Consider the following 20,937-nt stretch of genomic DNA (forward strand, 5'->3'; position numbering starts at 1 on the left):
CCCTTGATAATTTTTAAATTAACATTAGTTTGTCATATCTTACACTGTCCGACGTCTCCTTTTACCTACTTTTCAGTTGTCCGTCCCCTAGGGAGGAGGTTCTATGTAGATCCCTGTAATTCCCACTCTCAACCCCACCCTTCCTCCTGGCCGGTATCTCCACTCTCACCACTGGTCCTGAAGGGATCATTCGTCCTGGATTCCATTTGTTTCCAGTTCCTATCTGTACCAGTGTACATCCTCTGGCTTAGCCAGATATATAAGGTAGAATTGGGATCATGATAGTGGGTGGGGAGGAAGCATTTAGGAACTAGAAGAAAGTGATATGGTTCATTGTTGCTACACTGCACCCTGATTGGCTCGTCTCCTCCCCGCAACTCTTTTGTAAGGAGATGTCCAGTTGCCTACAGATGGGCTTTGGCTCCCTCCTCCGCACTCCACCTCATTCACAATGATATGTTTTTTTGTTCTTTGATGCCTGATACTTGAACCCATTGACATCTCGTGATCACACAGGCTGGTGTGCTTCTTCCATATGGGCTTTGTTGCTTCTGAGCTAGATGGCTGCTTGTTTACCTTCAAGGCCTTATGACCTCAGAAGCTATATCTTTTGATAGCCGGACTCCATCAGCTTTCTTCCCCACATTTGCTTATGCACTCACTTTGTCTTCAGCGATTGTATCTGGGAGGTGAGCACACAATGATAGGATTTTTTGTTCTTTTATGCCTGATAACTGATCCCCTTCAGCACCTCGTGATCACACAGACTGGTGTGCTTCTTCCATGTGGGATTTGTTGCTTCTGAGCTAGATGGCTGCTTGTTTACCTTCAAGGCTTTAAAACCCCAGACGCTATATCTTTTGATAGCCGGACTCCATCACCTTTCTTCACCACATTTGCTTATGTACCTGCTTTGTCTTCAGTGATCGTGTAGGGAAGGTGAACATCATGGAATCTGGCTGTACTTCTTTCAAGACAAATTTGTTTGTTTTTCTAGAAGTCGTGTTATATTTCATATTCTCCACCAACTCCATAATTCAAATACATCAACTCTTCTATCTCTTTTATTCATTGTCCAGTTTTCACATGCATAAGAGATAGTTAAAAATACGCTGACTTAGTCAGGATGCAGTATAACACCGATGAAACATACTACTTTCTTCTAGTTATTTAATGCTTCACCACCCCTACCCCCCGACACACACACACACACACACACACACACACACACACACACACAATTCATAACCCGAATTCTACCTTGCAAAGCTAGCTAGAGAAGAACATGTACACTGGTACAGATAAGAGCTAGAAACACAGGGAATCCAGCACAGATAAATCCCTCAGGACCAATAATGAGAGTAGCGGTACCAGGAGGGTTAAGGGGGAAGGTAGGGGGAGAAAGGGTAACTGATCCCAATGATCGACATATAATTCCTTCCCAAGGGGATGGACAACAGAAAAGTGGGTGAAGAGTGGCATTGGCCAGTGTAAGACATGAAAAAAAAGTTATAAATTATCAAGGGCTCATGAGGGTCAGGGGGAGGGTAAAGAATGAGGAGCTGATACCAAGAGCTCCAGTGGAAATAAAATGTTTTGAAAATAATGATGGGAACTTAGGTAAAAATCTGTTTAGCACAGTGGATGTATGTGTGGATTATGATAAAAGGTGTATGAGCCCCCGATAAAATAATTTTTTAAAAAGAAAATATGCTGCCTTGGATCAGGCTCACCTTTTCCGCAAAGTTACATTTTTTGCTCCTTTACCTTTGAAATAGATCTTGTGTACCAAATAAGACCAACTTATGCAATGTAACTGTGGGTGTTTTTTATTTCTTTTAGGATGGTTTTGTTGTCAGAATATTTGCCACAAGCACGGAACCTGTGCTACAACAAGAATTGCAACTAAAACTGGCCAGAAAATGCTTACATGCCTGTGGTATCTCACTATTTGATTTGGAAAAGGACTTGCATATTATAAGTAAGATGGCAAAATAAGCCTTTCCCAAACAATGTTGATATAATGTAAAAAAATGTAGTCAATATCATTGAACAATATGTATAGAAATTGTTTAATGGGAACCTAATTTGCTATGTAAACTCACCAAAACACAATAAAAATAAATTTTTAATAAAAATAAATAATTGAAAAAATTGTTTGATATAACATCTCTGTAAACCATCATGTAATTCACGATAAGTTCTTTTAAACGGGGGAAAACTAATAAGCTTTTCCCTCACATTTAAATGTTCATCTTCTTCATTCTTTAGAGAGCGAATACTGTGCTTTCGACAGGCTAGCTTATCTTTTTAGCTGTGCTGCTGTCTGGGAGGTGGAGCACAGTCATGAGTTGATGTGTGTGATGGGAAGGGAAAATGGTTCCTTCAGCAGTAGACTGGAAGACCACTGTCAGGTGTTGCCTAATCTACCATTTTTATTTTGAATAGTCCAAAGGAAATGTGGGTGGGCAATTCAGTGGATATTGTTAGTTGATACAACCCTATATACTCAGTTAAACTATTAGAAACTTCTATTTAAAATGTCACTTCAATAATAATTCTCTCATTCATGCCTTTAAGTTTCATTTGAATATATTACCAAGATATCCCTGGAATGATTCCATTGGTTGTGACAATGGAAACATGTGGATTAATAATCTATCCTGTGGATGAAAGCGATCTGGGCACAGAGTATTTCTGGGCTGTAGCGTCTGTGCTCAGACAATTAGGGTCACTGGGTCTCCTTGAAGGTCTCAGATTGTGGTCTCAATTATGTTCCAAACTTCACAGTACCATCATCTAAGTGATAGATTTTGCAAGATCCATCTTTTTCGGTTGCCCTTTCTTTAAATTTAACTAACTTGAAATTATTGCTTTACTTGGCATATGTTAATTTTTTTATTCCCCTATAGAAAATATTGAAATTGAGATGATGCTTTTAAAATTTAAAACGCTTATAAGATTGTTAATAGTTTGTATCATTGTACAAGATCATAAATTGTCCTCCATATAAAATTATAATTGTTGATTGACAGTTTTGCAAATTTTTAAATGTGCCTAAGTCTGTATGTATATATACATATGTAACTGATTAATAGTGTGGCAACATGAAATATCCTTTTGTAGAAGAGAATTTGGAATAAAGTATCAGAAATATGTGTATTCAGACAGCTACATGACCTTCTCCAGGTCCCCAAATGACTCTGTGTCTGCACCAGTCACCAACCTTTACATTTTGTCCTTTGGGAAGGGGCAAAATAGTTGTGAGGTTTAAATGAGATATGATTCATGGGCTTTCTATTCCCAGGTTCCTAAACAACAATTAAGTTATGGACCTTCATACAAGGAATACTGTGGATACTGAATTTTTAAGTGTTTTGTTTACATTAAAAAATAATTTGTAGTTTGGGACAAATTATGGAACTTAAGATAACTTTACCTTCCTTGGAAGTAGTATAGTACTTTTTATTGTTGTGTTTTTTGCATGTTTGTTTGTAACCAGACATGACATATCTCCTGTCATCCTTACTTTCGAGTGATACTAACTTCTTAATCACCTGAGTTCATGCATGCTGTGCTTGACATCATTCACACGAAGAATGCTGTCGCATTTATTGGTCTCATTGTATACTAGGTACGGGATTTGACGAGGAGTCAGCAATCCTTGGTGCAGGACGAGAGTTTGCTTTAATGAAAACAGCAAATGGAAAGGTAAACTACTCTCTTTTGGGTCAAATTAACATTTTCTGCTTTAAGAGACAGTATAGTAAGCTGGTTGGTTTACAGTTAACATTTAAAATGAAATCATCTTTGAAAAATTTCCTTTAAAGATTTTCTTTTTTATATTCTTAAGATGGTATGAGATAAAATTATGACATTTAAGACTACAATCTGTGAAATACTACACCTCAAAATATATCTTTTATTATAATTTAAATTTGTAATTTTTTGAGTTAGGGTAAATTCACATTTTGTGTTTACTTTGGTAAATAGTATGTTTATTATACATTTCTGTACTTGGGAATACATAGAAATACACAGATTAAAAATTGGCAAAAATAGGCGGTTGGAAATTTTATACTGCAGAATTTAATCTATGGGGATGGATGTTTTGTATCTTGTGGATGTGAGGATAAAGTGAGATAATTTATATGATTCTGAAAATTTAAATTAATAGGCAAATATAGCGTGATTGGAAGTAAGGGTTTTTACAATTTGAAAAAAATGAATTGAATTTTTGATTTTCCTAAAGCAGTGAGTTTATTTGTGGAAAGGAATATAAATTTGAAAATGTTCTTGGTTCTGATCGAAGAAACTATTATGAACTCTGTTTTAATGTAGTTGTTTATCTTTCTTTGTTCAGTTTGCAGAAATAAAATAGTATATAGTAAAAAGGGATTGTGTCCTTGTACTTTTTGGTTTTTATTTTGATAAATTACTGAATGTCTTTTTCGTTTGTATGAAAAACCTATTGTACTATCATCTCAAAAAGGCATTGTATGTAATTCTTTTCTCTCTTTTAATATATAAGATATATTACACTGGCAAATACCAGAGTCTTGGAATTAAGCAAGGTGGTCCTTCAGCAGGAAAATGGGTTGAGTTACCAATTACAAAATCTCCGAAGATTGTCCACTTCTCAGTTGGGCACGATGGCTCTCATGCTCTTTTAGTAGCGGAGGATGGAAGCATATTCTTTACAGGATCTGCCAGTAAAGGAGAAGATGGAGAATCAAGTAAGTTGGCTGATCACCTGGGCACTCAGTCTAAATACTCTGGAATTTAGCTCACATTCGACCCAGCCAACCCAACCCCATGCTGTCGAGTTGCTATTATGAGGCAACCTAGTCTTTTCACTCATACAGACCTCATCAAAATTTGTACATTGGAATACATTTGTTTGTTTTTAAATTTTTATTTTATTGGGGGCTCTTACAGCTCCTAGCACAGCCCATTACATATATCCATTGTGTCAAATACATCTGTACATATGTTGTCATCATTTTTTTCAAAACATTTTCTTTCTCCTTGAGCTCTTGGTATCAGCTCCTCATTTTTTCCTTCCCTCCCCCAAGGATACGTTTATTTAATGATGGTGGTATACTGTTCATTAAAGAACTATGGTTGCCAATTTTATTTTGAAATATGTGTTCATGGGATTTTATATGCTTTATGGATACGTGGCTTTTCGTATCAGACTATGCCAGTATCTAATGGAACAATGATTTATTCCATTAGATTATTTTAGGAAACTAAACTTTTGAAGGGATGTATATTTCAGAATGAAGGCACACTTCATGCAACCTTGTGTAAGAGGGTTACCTATAGGTCACTGTTCTTGGGTCTTTTTTCTGTAAAAAACCCAATAGTCATACTGGAAAAATAATTTCAATCTCTTGCATACTTTCAGATTGTTCCTCAAAGTATTGTTTTCCCCCATTGGTAACTTTCCATGTGCTGATAGCACTGCAGAGTCAGCACCTTTATGCGGATTAGGTTTTTGAAGTAAATGCCTTAGGCCACTCACCCCCAGTGCTTTATCTTTGGTTGAGCAGTGGCTTCAAGGCGCTGTGTGTATGGATCCTGCTGTCTGAAAAATACATTTCGTGTCTTTGAACACCAGAATTAGGCCCAGCACAGCGCTGTTTTTATTGCAAAAAGTTTGCAGGTTTTATCACAATAGAATCTGTAGATTGAGGTCTCCTGTCTCTTTGTTTATTCTTGGGACTTCAAGACCTTGTAAACAGGGATGCTCAAACCACCCACACTTAAATTCATTCTCTCACTCACACATACTTCCCCACATCATTCATATATAATATATGTAATTCACATCTATATGAATATGATAATTCAGTGGTGTTGATAGTGTGAATAACTAAGCAGAGACTACCCTGGAAGTTAGGTAGAAATTTGGTGTTTCCCATTGGAATTTCAGTGTGCTAAAAAGAAATCTGATCTTGGCCAAATGAGGCTTGTAGGTTGGTTGACTAGTTATAATTGGCATATTGGGAAGGACAGGCTTCCCAATGCAAATAACATCCTCTTCCCCTTTGCCCCGGTGGGGAGGGGGGCTTTATATGGAAACCAAACCAGCTTCTGTCCAGTTGATTCCAATGGACAGGCCTTCACAGGTGTGAGACTAGAACTGTGCTCCATGGAATTGCAGTGGTTGGTTTTCAAAAGTACAGAATCGGCAGGCTTTTTCTCCCAAGGAACTCTGGGAGGACTCAAGGTTTCAACCTTTCGTTTAGTAACTGAACACATGAGTTGTTTGCTCTACCCAGTGACCCTAGTCATCTGTACGTACAAGTATTAATTTCTTTTTCTTTGTCTTTTAAGCCAAGAGCAGAAGGCAGTCAAAACCCTATAAGCCTAAAAAGATCATTAAAATGGAAGGAAAGATTGTGGTCTATACAGCCTGCAATAATGGAAGTAGTTCTGTTATTTCTAAGGATGGAGAACTATACATGTTTGGAAAAGATGCCATTTACTCTGATAGTTCAAGTAAGTTAAAATAGAATGTTACATTTTATGGAAACAAAAAGGCCAATTCTAATTGTTGTGTATTGCAAAGATAAGACTGAAAATCAGTACTTGAGCATATCTTTGTTCTTTAGTATTTTCCCCCGCCACAACATTTTATGGTGCTTTCCTAACTGCATGTAAGGGCTCAAACCATGTCAGGTCGCTCGATAACTGCCACCTTACATCTTTGAAATTACATCAGATACTAAAAATCCAAGTTTTTAAAGTGTGTTTAATGGAAAGACCGAGGCTACTATAGGTCCAAGACCACCTTAAGGGAAGAATAATTTAAATCTAAGTTAATAATGGAGAACAGTATCCCCAGTGTGATACAAGGTTGATATTTGAAATTTAAATAAAACAAGTTGCTTTGATTTTTTAAAAAACTTTATTTAAATTGGCATATTAAATACCTACTTGAAAAAATGTGACTGATTTTTTTCTGCCATTACTACTTTCGACAAGATTAAATGTGTTTCAGTCAACTTAAAGTTTATGCAAAAAATATGTTCATATTGGTGACACTTGATAGAACAGGCCGTAGGGGAAGTTAGGAGATAGCTATGTGTTGGATTGTGGCTGAACGCATTGTAGGTTCAAAAGAGACAGAAAAATATTGTTTTGGGAAATTTCATAGGTTCTTTTAAAACTAGTGTCATTTCAGTATATTGAGACAAGTATTTTACTGTGTTTGGGAGAGACAGATTAGCACAGGTAAAGTAGATGCTTTATGTGGTCCATGTGCCAGGCCAGGATAGTCTGAGGACCACTAATTCTTCTGAGCATTTTTGGGAAACTGGCCTTACAACAGGGCTTGGGGGGAGTGAGCTTGATCGTGTGCCACAGTGAAGATTGTTCCCAAGTCTGGGTGGTAGCATTGTGAGATTTATTCAAGAGACACAATACAATTTTGTGACAGCTTTTCTAGTCTTCAGGCTACTGATCTCTCACTCTGGTAAGTTATTTTTTTATTTGGCCCAGAAATGAGGAGTTCTGTATTTGAGTGCTCTCTTCGTATTCCACTGACTGTTTTCCATGGGTTGTTACCGGATGCGTATCTGTCCTATAGGTTTGGTAACCGACTGTTTTCCATGGGTTCTTACCGGATGCGTATATGTCCTATAGGTTTGGTAACCGACTGTTTTCCATGGGTTCTTACCGGATGCGTATCTGTCCTATAGGTTTGGTAACCGACTGTTTTCCATGGGTTCTTACCGGATGTGTATCTGTCCTATAGGTTTGGTAACCGACTGTTTTCCATGGGTTCTTACCGGATGCGTATCTGTCCTATAGGTTTGGTAACGGACTTGAAGGGCCACTTTGTAACTCAGGTAGCCATGGGCAAAGCTCACACCTGTGTTTTAATGAAGAGCGGAGAAGTGTGGACCTTTGGTGTGAATAACAAAGGACAATGTGGACGAGACACAGGCGCCATGAACCAAGGAGGGAAAGGTAACTGATGGTGATTAAAATTCATGTTGTCTTTTCATTCCGTTCCGAGGGGTGTGTGTTAAGATTTTTACCTTTTTCAAAGTAAGAGATGCTCTGGTCTCCTATGTATACATTAGGAAGAATACTGAATTTTACACTTGTTTGTCAATAGTCATTGAGAAAGGTGTATCACTGGAAAATTCAAATACTTTAGATTTTCAGTACTTGAGCAAAGGAACCTGCTTATTATTTTTTTTAGGAGTGTTTTCTAGGTGTAGCTTGTGAGATGCCACGTCCTGGCCCGGAAGTCCATCCTTTATACTCTCTCGGGATCCCTTTGCTCTGCTTCCTCCACTGCTTATTATATGATTTCCCCCCCCCCACTTCTTTACAAAGCATAATAGTGCCCCTGATTTAGCATTGTTGGTGACTAAATTATTCTGAAAAAAGTGTTTTCAAACACGTCATTAGCCTCCTTTGTTCCACACACTTTGTGTTTGCCATTTCTCATGGCAATCACATCTGGCACACCCTTCCTTCCTGCTTCACTGAGTGTGCTGCCGTTACCTTAATCTGTTCTGACAGTTGAGATGATCCTTAGGAATATCTGATATTTCACCAAGAGATGGTTACAGTATAGATTCACTTTCTTTACTTTATCTGGTGCCCAAATCCTCAGGCTATTGAAGAAAAGAAAGGGACTCATCTTCTGATTCCTGTCTTACTGGGGATCACTAGGGGGAAATATGTGTCTGTTTTTTAATTGCTTTCAATTTCCACTTCTAGCTCCTATTAATAGGTATAATATATACTACATATTATATATTTGGCACACAAATATAGCTATTTTGTGCTTATAGAACTGATAATCCATTATTCATATTTTTTTTGCAAATTGTTTTGGCTCACAATTGTGTTTGGAATCTTTGTGAGTCCATTTAAAAGTTGATGATTCACGTTGATTACTATGTAATAAACCACAACCCTAATGTACCACAATTATTTACACATTTTCTTGTAGCTGTATCAGTTTCTTTTCAGTAGAGATAATTAAAATTTCCTTGGGCATGTGTTTTGGTGAACATATGGTACTGTCTCTGGTTTGCTGATTGGATGATAGATTTCAGCTTTACTACCACCGTCTTCAAAGAGAGTGCTCTCATGTATCTGTGTGCTCACAAGCAGTGTGTGAATTTCAACAGTCGTCTGATAATAGCTGGTATAAGTAATAGCATAGTCTGGTAATACTTGTTATCTGTTAGTTTGATGGACATAAAGTGGTATTTCCTGGTAATATTTTACTTGTTTAATTGAAGTGTAATGCACACACATAAAAGGAGACATACCGTATATCCTCATGTATACGCCGGGTCAGTGGTATCCCAGCGAGGTGTAACATCTCGCTGGCCACCCTCCTCCCCCAGGTAATGGGACGTGTGCCCGTTATCTTGCGGATGATTGCCATTTCTCTGCTGTTCAATCAAAGCCTCGCTGACACTTCAGGGCTTTGAATGTTTGTTTACTCACATCTAACCAATCAGAGCTGTCCTATGACGTGAACAGCTCCAATTCGCAGAAGCACCCGTAGTGATTCACTTACGCTGGCAGCTGAACTGGTAAGGATGTGTCTGTGGCTGCGCTCCATCTCTCCGCTCTGGTCTCTGTTAATTCACATCCTGCATTAGTCTTGTTTTTTTTTCCTATTAGAAGTGGATACTCTTGTACCAAAACAAAAATGCCAGTCATATGAGGCTGGTTTCAAAATGAAGGTTGTGTCAAGAACAGAAGAGAGCAATAACAGTATTGCAAGTAGGGAATTCTGTGTTGAAGAAAAGCAAGTGAGGGAGTGGCAGAAAATGAAGGCTGACTTGGAACAGATTCCAAAAGCTAGACGAGCTCGTCGTGGTTTAACGTCTTTTATGGGGCTCTAGAGAGTGAATTGCATAAATGGGTTATGGAGTGTCGTCAAAATGGTTACTGCATAACATGCATGGGAATCCGTATACGTGCTCCACAAATGGCTAAGGATGACAAATATAAAGCACCAGGCATTGAAAAGTTTGCTGTGTCAGCAGGATGGTGTACGCGCTTCATGAATAGAGAAAGAACAAAGATTTCCCAGAAATTGCCACAGACCTTGAAGAAAAAAAATGTCATTCCGGTCATTTATTAAAAAACAAAGAAGGATTTATAATTATGACGTGGTAGATATTGGGAATATGGATGAAACTGTCATGACTTTTGATCTTCTAAGCAACAGAACTGTGGCAAGTTTAGGAGAAAAATCCATTTTTCTCAAAACCACAGGAAATGAAAAAAAATTTTTACAGTTGTTCTAACATGTTTGGCTAATGGAACTAAACTGTATCCTGTCATTATTTTTACAAAAAAGACCTTGCCTAAAAAGATCAATTTCCCACCAAGAATTACTATGTATGCACATGTTAAAAGGCTGGATGCATGAAGACGGAACAAAAAATGGCTGGAAGAAATTTGGAACCAATGACCAGGAGCAGCCTTAAAGAAAATACCATCGCTACTTGTTTGGGATAGTTCAGAGCCCACCTATCAGATGACATAAAAAAAATTGGCAAAATCTAGTAAAGTTACTTTAGCCATTATTCCAGGTGAGCTTATATCTGTACTGCAGCCTCGGGATGTATCTTTGAATAAGCCTTTTAAAGACCATGTGCGAAGGATGTGGCATGAATGGATGTCATCTGGTCAAGCCTGACTAACAAAAGGAGGAAATCTCATGAAGCCTGACATAGAGTTAATAGCAAAGTGGGTTCGAGATGCATGGGAACACATTCCAGAAGATGTGGTGCGACGTGCCTTCCAGAAATGTAGTATTCGTAATGCTATGGATGGCAGTGAAGACTGCTCTTTGTATGAAAATGACAGCAGTGATGGTGATGATGGCGATCTCAGTGAGGACAGCGCCTATGATGACCTCACAACAGCTGAAGCTCTGCATTGGGATATGGATGATGAGGAGGAATCCAGTTTTGAAGGATTTTTACTCTTTACATTTTAGCTTGGTTGCTGATTGAGCTCAGGGAATAGTACTCTTAAGGTATCATTGTTGATACCTTATTGTTTTTGTTGAACCTATTTTCCACTTACCATGCTGGTTTATTAATGTTAAATGACTTATCCTTATATTTACAATAAATATTTAAATACACTACCCCACTGATATCTCAATTTTTAGTAATTTTATTTTCATTTGTTTTGATGATCGAAACTCACCAATAGCTACTGCATTTTCCACCCTAGGCTTATAGTCGAGTCAATCCATTTCTCTGGTTTCCCAGGTAATAACTAGGTACCTCGGCTTATACTCGGGTTGGCTTATATTCGAGTATATACGGTAGCTTAAGATACATTTCTGAATTTTCATGAACTGAACATGGACAGGTTATATAAGATAGAGTATATTATGTACACTCAGAAACCTCTTCTTTCTGAACCCCTCTAGTTACTAGCCATGGGCCCGTCAGCTCTCTGGATTTGTGTTGCACACTTTTGCATGTCACGTAACTGAAAGCACACAGCATTCAGTCTGCTGTGTCCAGCTGTTTTCTAACTTTTTCACACTCATCACTGATGTTCATGTCATTCGCCCATGCTACCATGAGTACTTGGCTACATCATCATATTTTCAACCTCTCCAGGTTATTTGCAGTTTTAGTTACTATGAAAAGTATTGCTTATGAACATTCTAGATAAGGTCTTTTTAAAAAATATTGAAATTATTTCATTGGAGGCTCATACAGCTCTTATCACAATCCATATGTCCATCATTGTGTTAAGCACATTTGTACATATGTTCCTACCATCATTTTCAAAACATTTTCTTTCTACTTCAGCCCTTGGTATCAGCTCATTATTCTGCCTCTCCCACCCTCCCTCCCTCATGAACCCTTGATAATTTCTAAAAATTAAAAAAAATTATTCATGCCTTACACCAACCACTGTTTCCCATCACTCACTTCTGTTGTCTGTCTCCCTGGGAGGGGGTTATGTGTAGATGATTGTGATCAGTTCCCCCTTTCTCCCCCTACCTTCCCCTGCCCCTCCTGGTATTGCTACTCTCATTATTGGTCCTGAGGGGGTTTATCTGCCCTGGATTCCCTATTGTTTCCAGCTCTTAACTGTACCAGTGTGCACGCTCTAGACTAGCCATATTTGTAATATAGAATTGGGGTCATGAGAGTGGGGGAGGGGGGCAAGAAGCATTAAAGAACTAGAGGAAAGTTGTATGTTTTTTAGTCAGTGCTATATTGCACCCTGACTGGCTTGTCTCTTCCTTGTGGCCCTTCGGTAAGGGAATGCCCAGTTGTCTACAGATGGGTTTTGGGTCTCCACTCCATGCTCCCCCTAATTCACATTGATATGATTTTTTTTTGTTCTGGGCCTTTAATGTCTGATACCTCTGATTCCCTCGACACCTCTTCGACAGGCTGGTGTGCCTCTTCCATGTGGGCTTTTTTGTTTCTCAGGTAGATGTCTGTTTGTTTGTCTTCAAGCCTTTAAGATCCCAGATGCCATATCTTTTAATAGCCAGGCACCATCGGTTCCTTCACCACATTTGCTTATGTATCCGTTTGGTCTCTAGAGAATGTCTTGGGGAGGTCAGCATCTCATAATGCTGGGGTATTAGAACAAAATGTTCTTGTTTTGAAGGGAGTACTTGAGTAGAGGCCCCGTGTCCACCTGCTACCTTAATACTTAACATATAAATATATATACGTAGATCTATTTCCCTATCATTATATATAAATATATATGTACACGTCTATATTTAGACCTCTGTAGATGTCCCTTGCCTCCTAGTTCTTTCCTTCATTTCCTTTTACTTTCTTCTTGTCCCCCTATCATGTTTGGCCTTCATTCAGATTTCAGTAATTCCTCTCGACTACATTGCCCTTGATCAAGGTCCACCAGGTATCTGTGCCCTCCTTGCCATCAATTTTAGGTCATTTGTTGTTCCTGTGTTCCTGGCTTGTTGACACCCTCTTCCTTTTCCTTGCTTCCCCCTTTCCCGTGTCCCCCTGGAACTATTGGTCTCTTTTTTTTTAATCGCTTCTGGATTATTATTTATCCCGCCTTTTGAAGAACACGTGTGCATTTCCTTTGCATATAGACCTTAGAATTAAGTTTGAGCATGTCTTCAAAATTAATTTTTCTTAATTTGCTTGCCTTTTTTAATTCCTTGGTAGGACTTTTGCTTATAATTATTATTTTTTGCATATCAGGTTGTGTTTGTTTCATATACCTTTGATTACTTTTACTGTGTATATATGCGTAGCTATATCTGTCTATTATCTAGCTATATTTTCGTTTGTTGTATGCAGTTTTTAAATGTCTATGTCAACATTTCCCACCTCGTTTTGAAATGGAATTGTAGGCTTTGGGGTAGTGAGTTTGAGGCTTCTAGTTTCCATATGAATTGAAAACCACTCTCATTGACCTTTTTATTCGAATACCATTGAATTCAGAGGTGTATTTGGGGATAAAATGTTGCACTTTGGATGCTTAAATGAGTAATGCATTTGCAACCTGGTAAAAGTAAATTCTCCATTATGGAGAGCTAATGTTGTTAGAAATAGGTGACCAAGTCCTAGAGTGTTGCTTTGTGTTAACTCTAGAAAGAAGTACCCAGCGGTTAGTTATCTAACCTGTACGTTAGAAGTAATAGAAATGCTGAAGATAACTGCATGGAGTTGACTTGTGTGCAGTAGTAGCTCTCTGCTGGGTGTTGTTGCAGGTGTAAAATATACGAGAGTAAGTTTGAGAGAAACAAATGACAGATAGAGTAAGACATAGAATTTACTTTTGATTCTCGAAGTCTGATAGGGAACACAGATTACTCGAGCCCCATGGGTTTGCACCCCCACTATTAGGCGCTTGGGCGCTGGTGGTGAAGTGCTGTCCAGTTGGCGCCTTATAGACAACAGAGGCAGCACTGCCTGGTCGTGCAGCATCTTCACAGTCGGTATGATTGTGTCCACTCTATACTCTTCCAGAGCTGACTCTAAGACCCTTCACAGTTGTATTTTTATATTTATGTCTGTGATGATTTAATGTCTACTTTCTCCTAAGGTACAATGATGGACTCAGTGTTTTTTTAATTGTGAGGACTGTACAGGGCCAGGCAGAGTTTTCCTCTGTTGCACAGCTAAGAGATCTGACATTGCTATGACTACTGGTGGAGGAGGGGGAAATGAGTGTGCTTATTGGTCGTCTCTAAAGGAAGTGTGATTTGTTTTGTTGCTTTGGTATTTTATTATCCCTTTGTATTTTTTACTCTGATTATTGTGTTTTCTATATATATTTTAATTGGGAAGTAGTAATGATTAGCTTTGTTAGCATAGAAGTAATCTACATTTGAAAATTCTACATTGATCTATCAAATAGGTTTCGGGGTTGAGAATATGGCAACAGCAATGGATGAGGACCTGGAGGAAGAGCTGGATGAGAAGGACGAGAGGTCCATGATGTGCCCGCCGGGCATGCACAAGTGGAAGCTGGAGCAGTGCATGGTGTGCACGGTCTGCGGGGACTGCTCCGGTTATGGGGCCAGCTGTGTCAGCAGTGGGCGCCCAGACAGGGTCCCTGGAGGGTAAGGAAGGGAGGAGACCTGGGAAATAAATACTGCTGGAAAATGTGTAGCACACAGGTCTTTTCTAAAAAGATGTGAGTGTACTTTTCCTTAAAGGCATATGAACACATAAGTAGTTTTTTCTTTCAGTCATTTTCTATTATCATGCTACTCTCCCATATAATGTCACCTGCATTTGACGACATTTCTCGCTCATTGAAGTCAATGCGCCATTATTTAGAAGATCAGAAGTGTTTTCAACACTTGGGGCCATGCCTTCATTTCTTAATGCTCCTTCAATACTACCCATTTTTGTGGAACATAACTCTTTTCTGAGTAGAACTATCAAATATATTGCAAGCTCAATTAGGCATAAGTGTACTGTTTGCAGTTTTAGGAGTTTAAAGAGTTCAGTTCCAAAGTTACTTCTTGTATTCATTTTATCAGATCACTTTTTTTTTCCTTCAGCATTCCTTATTATTTCAGGCTCCCTGATAGCGCATTGATTAAGCACTTGGCTGCTAACTGAGAGGTCAGAGGTTTCAACTCGCCAGCTGCTCCAGTGGAGAAAAGATCAGCTCCGAGGAGGCGTAAAACTTAGGACCCTCGTGAGGTGCATTTCTGCGCTGTCCTGTAGGGTTGCTCTGAAGTTGCAGTCGACCCCACATAACAACAATAAGATAGGATTTGCACGTCGAATTTAATCTTTGAGTCTGACAGAATTGGAGCATAAGTTTCTCCCTAGCTTACAGAAGAGATGTTTGGTTTTTGTGTTCACACCATCAGTTAAGGTCAGTAGAACATCCTGAGTGTCCTGTGTGAGAGTCCGGCGCATTGGCTATTTTGTGGGAGTAGAGGAATCTTGGCAAGCAAAGCCCAGGGGGTGGTCAGCTCCCCGCATGTCACTGCCCCCTCGATAGTATCACTTCTCTAGGCATCTCACCTTTCTTCCCAGGCCTGCCTGGATTGGCTGCCACTGTAAGTCTATGTGGATACTTGACAGAAAGTAACAGTTAAGTAGATCATGTGTTTTTTTGTTTTAAGGCTATTGAAATACTGGATATTGAAATAAAAGTTTTAAAAAACGAAATTTACTATATTTTAGAGTATGTAAAAATCTTTGACTTTTAAAAAATATTAATTCCATTGAACTATATGTTTAGTTCTGTTTTCTGTGTCTAAATATCCAATTGTTTGTACTTAAATTTACTTTGGAGATGTGCAAAGATTCTGTTATTACTTAACAACACTGGAGTTGAGATTTTTCCTCTTATCTTTCCCAAAGTATATCTATGAAAATTCACTGTCCCCGATCTCTGAAATTAAACAACTGGTCTAGATCCTAAAGGAGTCACCTGAGTCCTCTGGCCCCTCTTGCAACTAATGAGCCCTCTTTGTGGGTGCTTTCTTCCTACAGAGATGCCCTATTAGTTTCTAATGACTGCTCACAGAGCTGTTCCATGCTAGCACACTCGTGTAGTAATACCTTTGTAAAGCTTCAATGATCGAATGAATGAAGTATACATAGAAATATATGCCAGGAGGACATAAACGTCTGTTTAAAATTACTTCCTTTTGTATTTCAATTATGATAAAATTCAAACTATAAATTTTAGAGTAAACTTAAAATGAAACCATTTTAAAACTATTGCCCACAGGTTTCCCAGCTGTGTATCTCAGCACATATGATTTTTTCTGTGTAGCCTCTGATCTCCCAAGCTGCCAGCAACACTTGCTTTGCACAGCCAGGAGTTTTATAGTTTAACGCTGTTGCCAGGTAGAGTCTTCTTGTCCCTCCTCAAATGTGGGTAACTAGGCTCAGGAAGCTGCTGAAGGTACATGTGGACTGGGCCAGCGAATAACATTAAAGATATGATTTCTACATCTGCAGAACATAATATGCCACTAAGAAGCTCCTTGCCAATCAGCAGGCTCACCAAGGTTTTGGAGTATTTTTATCCTTTTGTTAAAAACAGACGCCCCAAGGTCTGCAGCCTCTGCAAGGGAGGGGAGGGGAGTGGATGCGTGTTGCTGGCAAAGCTGGGCCGTCAGAGAGTGCCCACCCTCTGACCTTGTAGAGAGCCACACCTTTTGACTTTGTTTGAACCAACCACTGCGTCCAGTCCCTGTGATACTTCAGCTGCTAGTGTTTTACTAATTGTGAAAACTTTCAAAAGATACTTCTCATTGTTAATAGTGCCTTTCAAAATGCAGACTGGGTCGCCATGTATTTTCTGTAGAAATATGAGGGGGCTTCAAAAAGTTCGTGGTAAAGCAACCTTAACAGTGCAATTTTTTTCATGAACAGCTTGAAGCTGTCTTCGCACCAGTTTTACTTATCAGGAGTTTTAATAAAATCTGGTTTGCGATGAAAAGCTTAACAAAATTTTGTTTATAACTAACCATTTGTTCATACATTTTCTTTAAAATGGATACCTCTTGATCCGAAAGGGTAATTTATTTTTCTTTTTTTCCCCCAAATCATTTTATTGGGGGGCTCGTACAACTCTTACCACAATCTCTACATACATCCATTTTGTCAAGCACATTTGTACATTTGTTGCCATCATCATTCTCAAAACATTTGCTTTCTACTTGAGCCTTGGAATCAGCTCCTCATTTTCCCCTCCCTCCCTGCTCCCCCCTCCCTCATCAACCCTTGATAATGTATAAATTATTATTATTTTATCATATCTTACATTGCCTGATGTCTCCCTTCACCCACTTTACTGTTGTCCATCCCCCAGGGAGGGGGTTAAATATAGATCTTTGTCATCTGTTCCCCTTCGCCCCCGAAGGGTAATTTCATTGCTGATTTATTTAATCTCTGAATTTGGAAAGGCAGTGATTAAAAACAAAAAATTTTTGAGGAAAGATGAATCTTTTTGAGGATTTCAGCTAAACACGTTTCTCCCTCCCTCCTCTTGTCCTCGAAGCATCTGTGGCTGTGGCTCGGGGGAGTCTGGCTGTGCCGTGTGTGGCTGCTGCAAGGCTTGTGCAAGAGAGCTGGATGGCCAAGAAGCACGGCAGCGAGGGATTCTTGATGCAGTGAAAGAGATGATCCCTTTAGACCTTCTTTTAGGTAATGTGACTGGCTAAAAACACCTGGTCCTCAATCCCATAATCCTCAGAGTGTAAGCATTTCCTTTGGGGTGCGCAGATAAGAAGGGTGTGTACACACACACACGGTGCTGCTTTTCCCGTGGTGGGCCATGTGCCTTTCACTAAGGAATGAGGTTCCCCTCTCTGTTGTTCTGAGAAATCTTAAAGTAAAATTAATTTATGCTTTAGTTTTGATTTAACGTATGCTTTGCTGTGTCTGTTTTCTGAAGAAACACACTCTGTTTATGTTTTTGCTCACTTCTATCTACATTCTTGAATATCATCGCTTGGGCATTCTGTTACAAAACTTAGTTGCCTTTTTTTTTTTTTTTGGGGGGGGGTCACTTGTCCAGCTGTCCCAGTACCTGGAGTTAACATTGAAGAACATCTTCAGTTACGACAAGAAGAAAAACGACAGAGGGTAATCAGGAGACACAGATTAGAGGAAGGAAGAGGTAAGATTTAGCTGGATAAGAAAAAGTATGTGAAAATCCATTTTCCCGCCCTGTAGTAAGACCATCCAACGAATTACCGATTGGGTTGATTTTGTAAGAAAGCATGGGCATTAAAATGAATAACATTCTGATTAGTCATGAAAATGATATGAAATCATTCAAGGTACTTATAAGTACGTTTATAAAATATATTTAGTGCAGTATGGTGTATATGGCACAAGGCAACCATACTAACAGTCTACGTATCAGTAACTACTAGAAAAGACAACTTTTTAAAATTGAAAATTCTTGTCCTCTGCCTAGACTGTGAACCCATCTATAATACTATGGATCAAGACACTTGGTTTCGTGTAGACTTCCAGTTGCTGCTTTCTTACATTTTCTTTGTCCTCATTTGTGCATACGCCTCGCCACTTTTCCCTCCTACCCAGCACACACGCATGTTTGGCTATGTTTTGTTTTCTGAAGACATGTGTTCTTTTTATGTAGAAGAGGGGTAATTGCATGTCTGAAAGTTTTATTTGGAAATGTGGGCTGGCTATTTATCTTTTCTTCATTTTTTGTATTGCCATCGCTCCAGCCTAAGAGTTTTTATACTTTGTAATATGGTTTTAATGTTTATAAAATGGTTTTCTAATATGTAAACAGCAAACAGATTAACATATGTATGACAAAAGCAGCTGTTGTCTAACAGAATCTCTTCTATGTGTGGTTAAGATCAACTGCAACAGAAGTTTCTGGTTTTATTGCTTTTGAAGCAAAAGCTTGATCCAAAATTTTCGATACTCGTATTTTAAATACTTAACTAGAAACGATAGTTTATACACGTGACAAAGTCTCTAGGTGTATGTTCATGTAATCTATATTATAATTGTTCCCAGAGATTTTTTTCCCTTCATGTAAAATGGGATAATAGTAAAATTTGAGGGTAAGTCAAAAGTATTGCTACACTGAGGTTCCAGTTCATACCTGCAAAACCTATTTCAACAGTGATCAGTGGATGGCCACGGACAATTTCTCTTAAAAGTCTCCTTCGAGTGCCCTCAAAAGTGAGCTCCTAAGATATGGCCCTGGGTCGCACTTAAGCTACAAAAGGGCACCTTGTACCGAACACAAAATTCAAAGGCTTAGAGAGGAGAAAGACTGGGTACTGAAAACACTGGGACTAGAGGTAGGAGAAGTGCTGGTACATTGAGGCTATTGTGGCGGAGTAATTGAAAACGTGTGTATGAATTGTTGAATGTAAAGCTCTCAATCTACTCTAAAAATTTTCACCGAATTCACAATAAAAAGTAGAAAGGCCCAATCAAAGCAGTGGCTCTAAAGGGATGAGGTGGACCAGGTCACTTCATGGCAGAGAGAGAGGAGTTCAGAAGGAGATGACAAGTTTGGGGGACTCCAAAGGGTTGGTCGTGCTGTTGTCTCTTAAGGATGCAGGACAATCACACGGGCTTGTTTGGAAGAATTTTTAAGAAAATTGAAAACCATATTAGTGAGAAAAAGACCAGGAAAATTGTGCCAAAGGAAATTTCTTTTTATCATAATATACCTGCACATTCTCTGACAGTCACAAGGGCTGGCTCCCTCACAAACGCACAGAATCTGATTTTGCTCCCTTCTAACATCTTCTTTCTCCCTACAAACTCAAAGGACAGTGAAAAAGAACAGGATTTGAGTCACCAAGGGTAAAGATGCTGTGTGGCATAGTTATGAGTCAGGGAAGTACAGAATTGTTTGGGGGAACGGTTTAGAGAGATGAAAAATTGCCTTCAGAAACGGATAGGCTGAGGTGGAGGATATGGGGAGAATTGCACATTTTGGTACGGTTGTTTTAATCCAGGGTTTTCTGCTTTTGTAGCAATACTTCTAGACCTCTCATGTTTGGGATCATTGTATATTACATCTTTCTGTCAAATAGAATTTAAGTTCTGAGTCTTTACGACTATGGTAATTAAGTGTTCGTTTCCTTTTTATGGTAATGGTATCATTTGCTTAAGTTTAATGCTCAATGCAACTCTTTACTGCATTTTTATTCATCCTTTGAATAAAATATTAGGTTCAACTACTAATTCAAAAACATTAGGTTCAATAATAAAAATTGATCTACACAACCCAAAAATTTCTTCAGCTTCAAACATACTATAGAATGTGCTTGTGATGATGTTTCATTATTTATGTAATGATGTATCTCTTGCTAATATTTCTCCCTCCCCTTTAAAAAAGCTTTTTTTATCTAGGTGTGGTAGATATCTGCACAATAAAAGGAACCTGGAATTAACTCACTGTCATATGTCTTGGTAATTCAACAAAATTTAATGATTGCAGAGTCTTTAAAACTTCACTAGTTAAATATTTTTACTGCTTTATTATTGTGTTTGCTTTTACAAGGATAGTAGTAGGTTCTGGGCATTGGGTGTGTATTTTGTTTCACTTAAGTTTTAACTATGGTATTCATGAAGGTATTTGCTAGAAATGCCAGTTTGGGGGCCCAGTCCCCTAGACCTTCTTCATCAATGACTTAGGGAGTGCGACCAGCAGTGCACAGTTTCCACTGTTCCAATGGGTGACTCTAATGGGAGTAAGGTTTGAGAACCACTCTTGTAAGGAAATGTTCCAAGTTCACTCCAGCAGCTCCCGTGGTGTCCACACAAGACCTGGTGAAGCAGCTCTAGGGCCCTGGAGTCTGCCTTTGACGGATTTCAGTCACTTGCATGGTGTTAGTTTTTCTTTTGTTCCTTATGAGCTTTATTTTTCTATCCATTGCACGGTACTTCTCAGAGCACGACAGTTGAGTCATATGATAGTAGGTATGCA

At 38.8% G+C, this 20,937-nt stretch overlaps 1 protein-coding gene across 11 annotated transcripts in view; it reads left to right on the top strand.

Annotated features, from left to right (window-relative positions):
- Positions 1 to 20,937, top strand: part of MYCBP2 (MYC binding protein 2) — a 253,443-nt gene that overhangs the window by 62,909 nt on the left and 169,597 nt on the right. For all 11 annotated transcript variants that reach the window (XM_075562947.1, XM_075562949.1, XM_075562951.1 and 8 more), the window contains exons 10-17: positions 1,843 to 1,981; positions 3,635 to 3,711; positions 4,532 to 4,736; positions 6,343 to 6,507; positions 7,822 to 7,980; positions 14,383 to 14,587; positions 17,503 to 17,648; positions 18,022 to 18,123. In XM_075562947.1, the coding sequence (XP_075419062.1) occupies positions 1,843 to 1,981; positions 3,635 to 3,711; positions 4,532 to 4,736; positions 6,343 to 6,507; positions 7,822 to 7,980; positions 14,383 to 14,587; positions 17,503 to 17,648; positions 18,022 to 18,123 (1,198 nt within the window). The remainder of the gene's footprint in view (positions 1 to 1,842; positions 1,982 to 3,634; positions 3,712 to 4,531; positions 4,737 to 6,342; positions 6,508 to 7,821; positions 7,981 to 14,382; positions 14,588 to 17,502; positions 17,649 to 18,021; positions 18,124 to 20,937) is intronic.

Source organism: Tenrec ecaudatus, chromosome 11, assembly GCF_050624435.1.
Source record: "Tenrec ecaudatus isolate mTenEca1 chromosome 11, mTenEca1.hap1, whole genome shotgun sequence".
Classification (NCBI taxonomy): domain Eukaryota; kingdom Metazoa; phylum Chordata; class Mammalia; order Afrosoricida; family Tenrecidae; genus Tenrec; species Tenrec ecaudatus.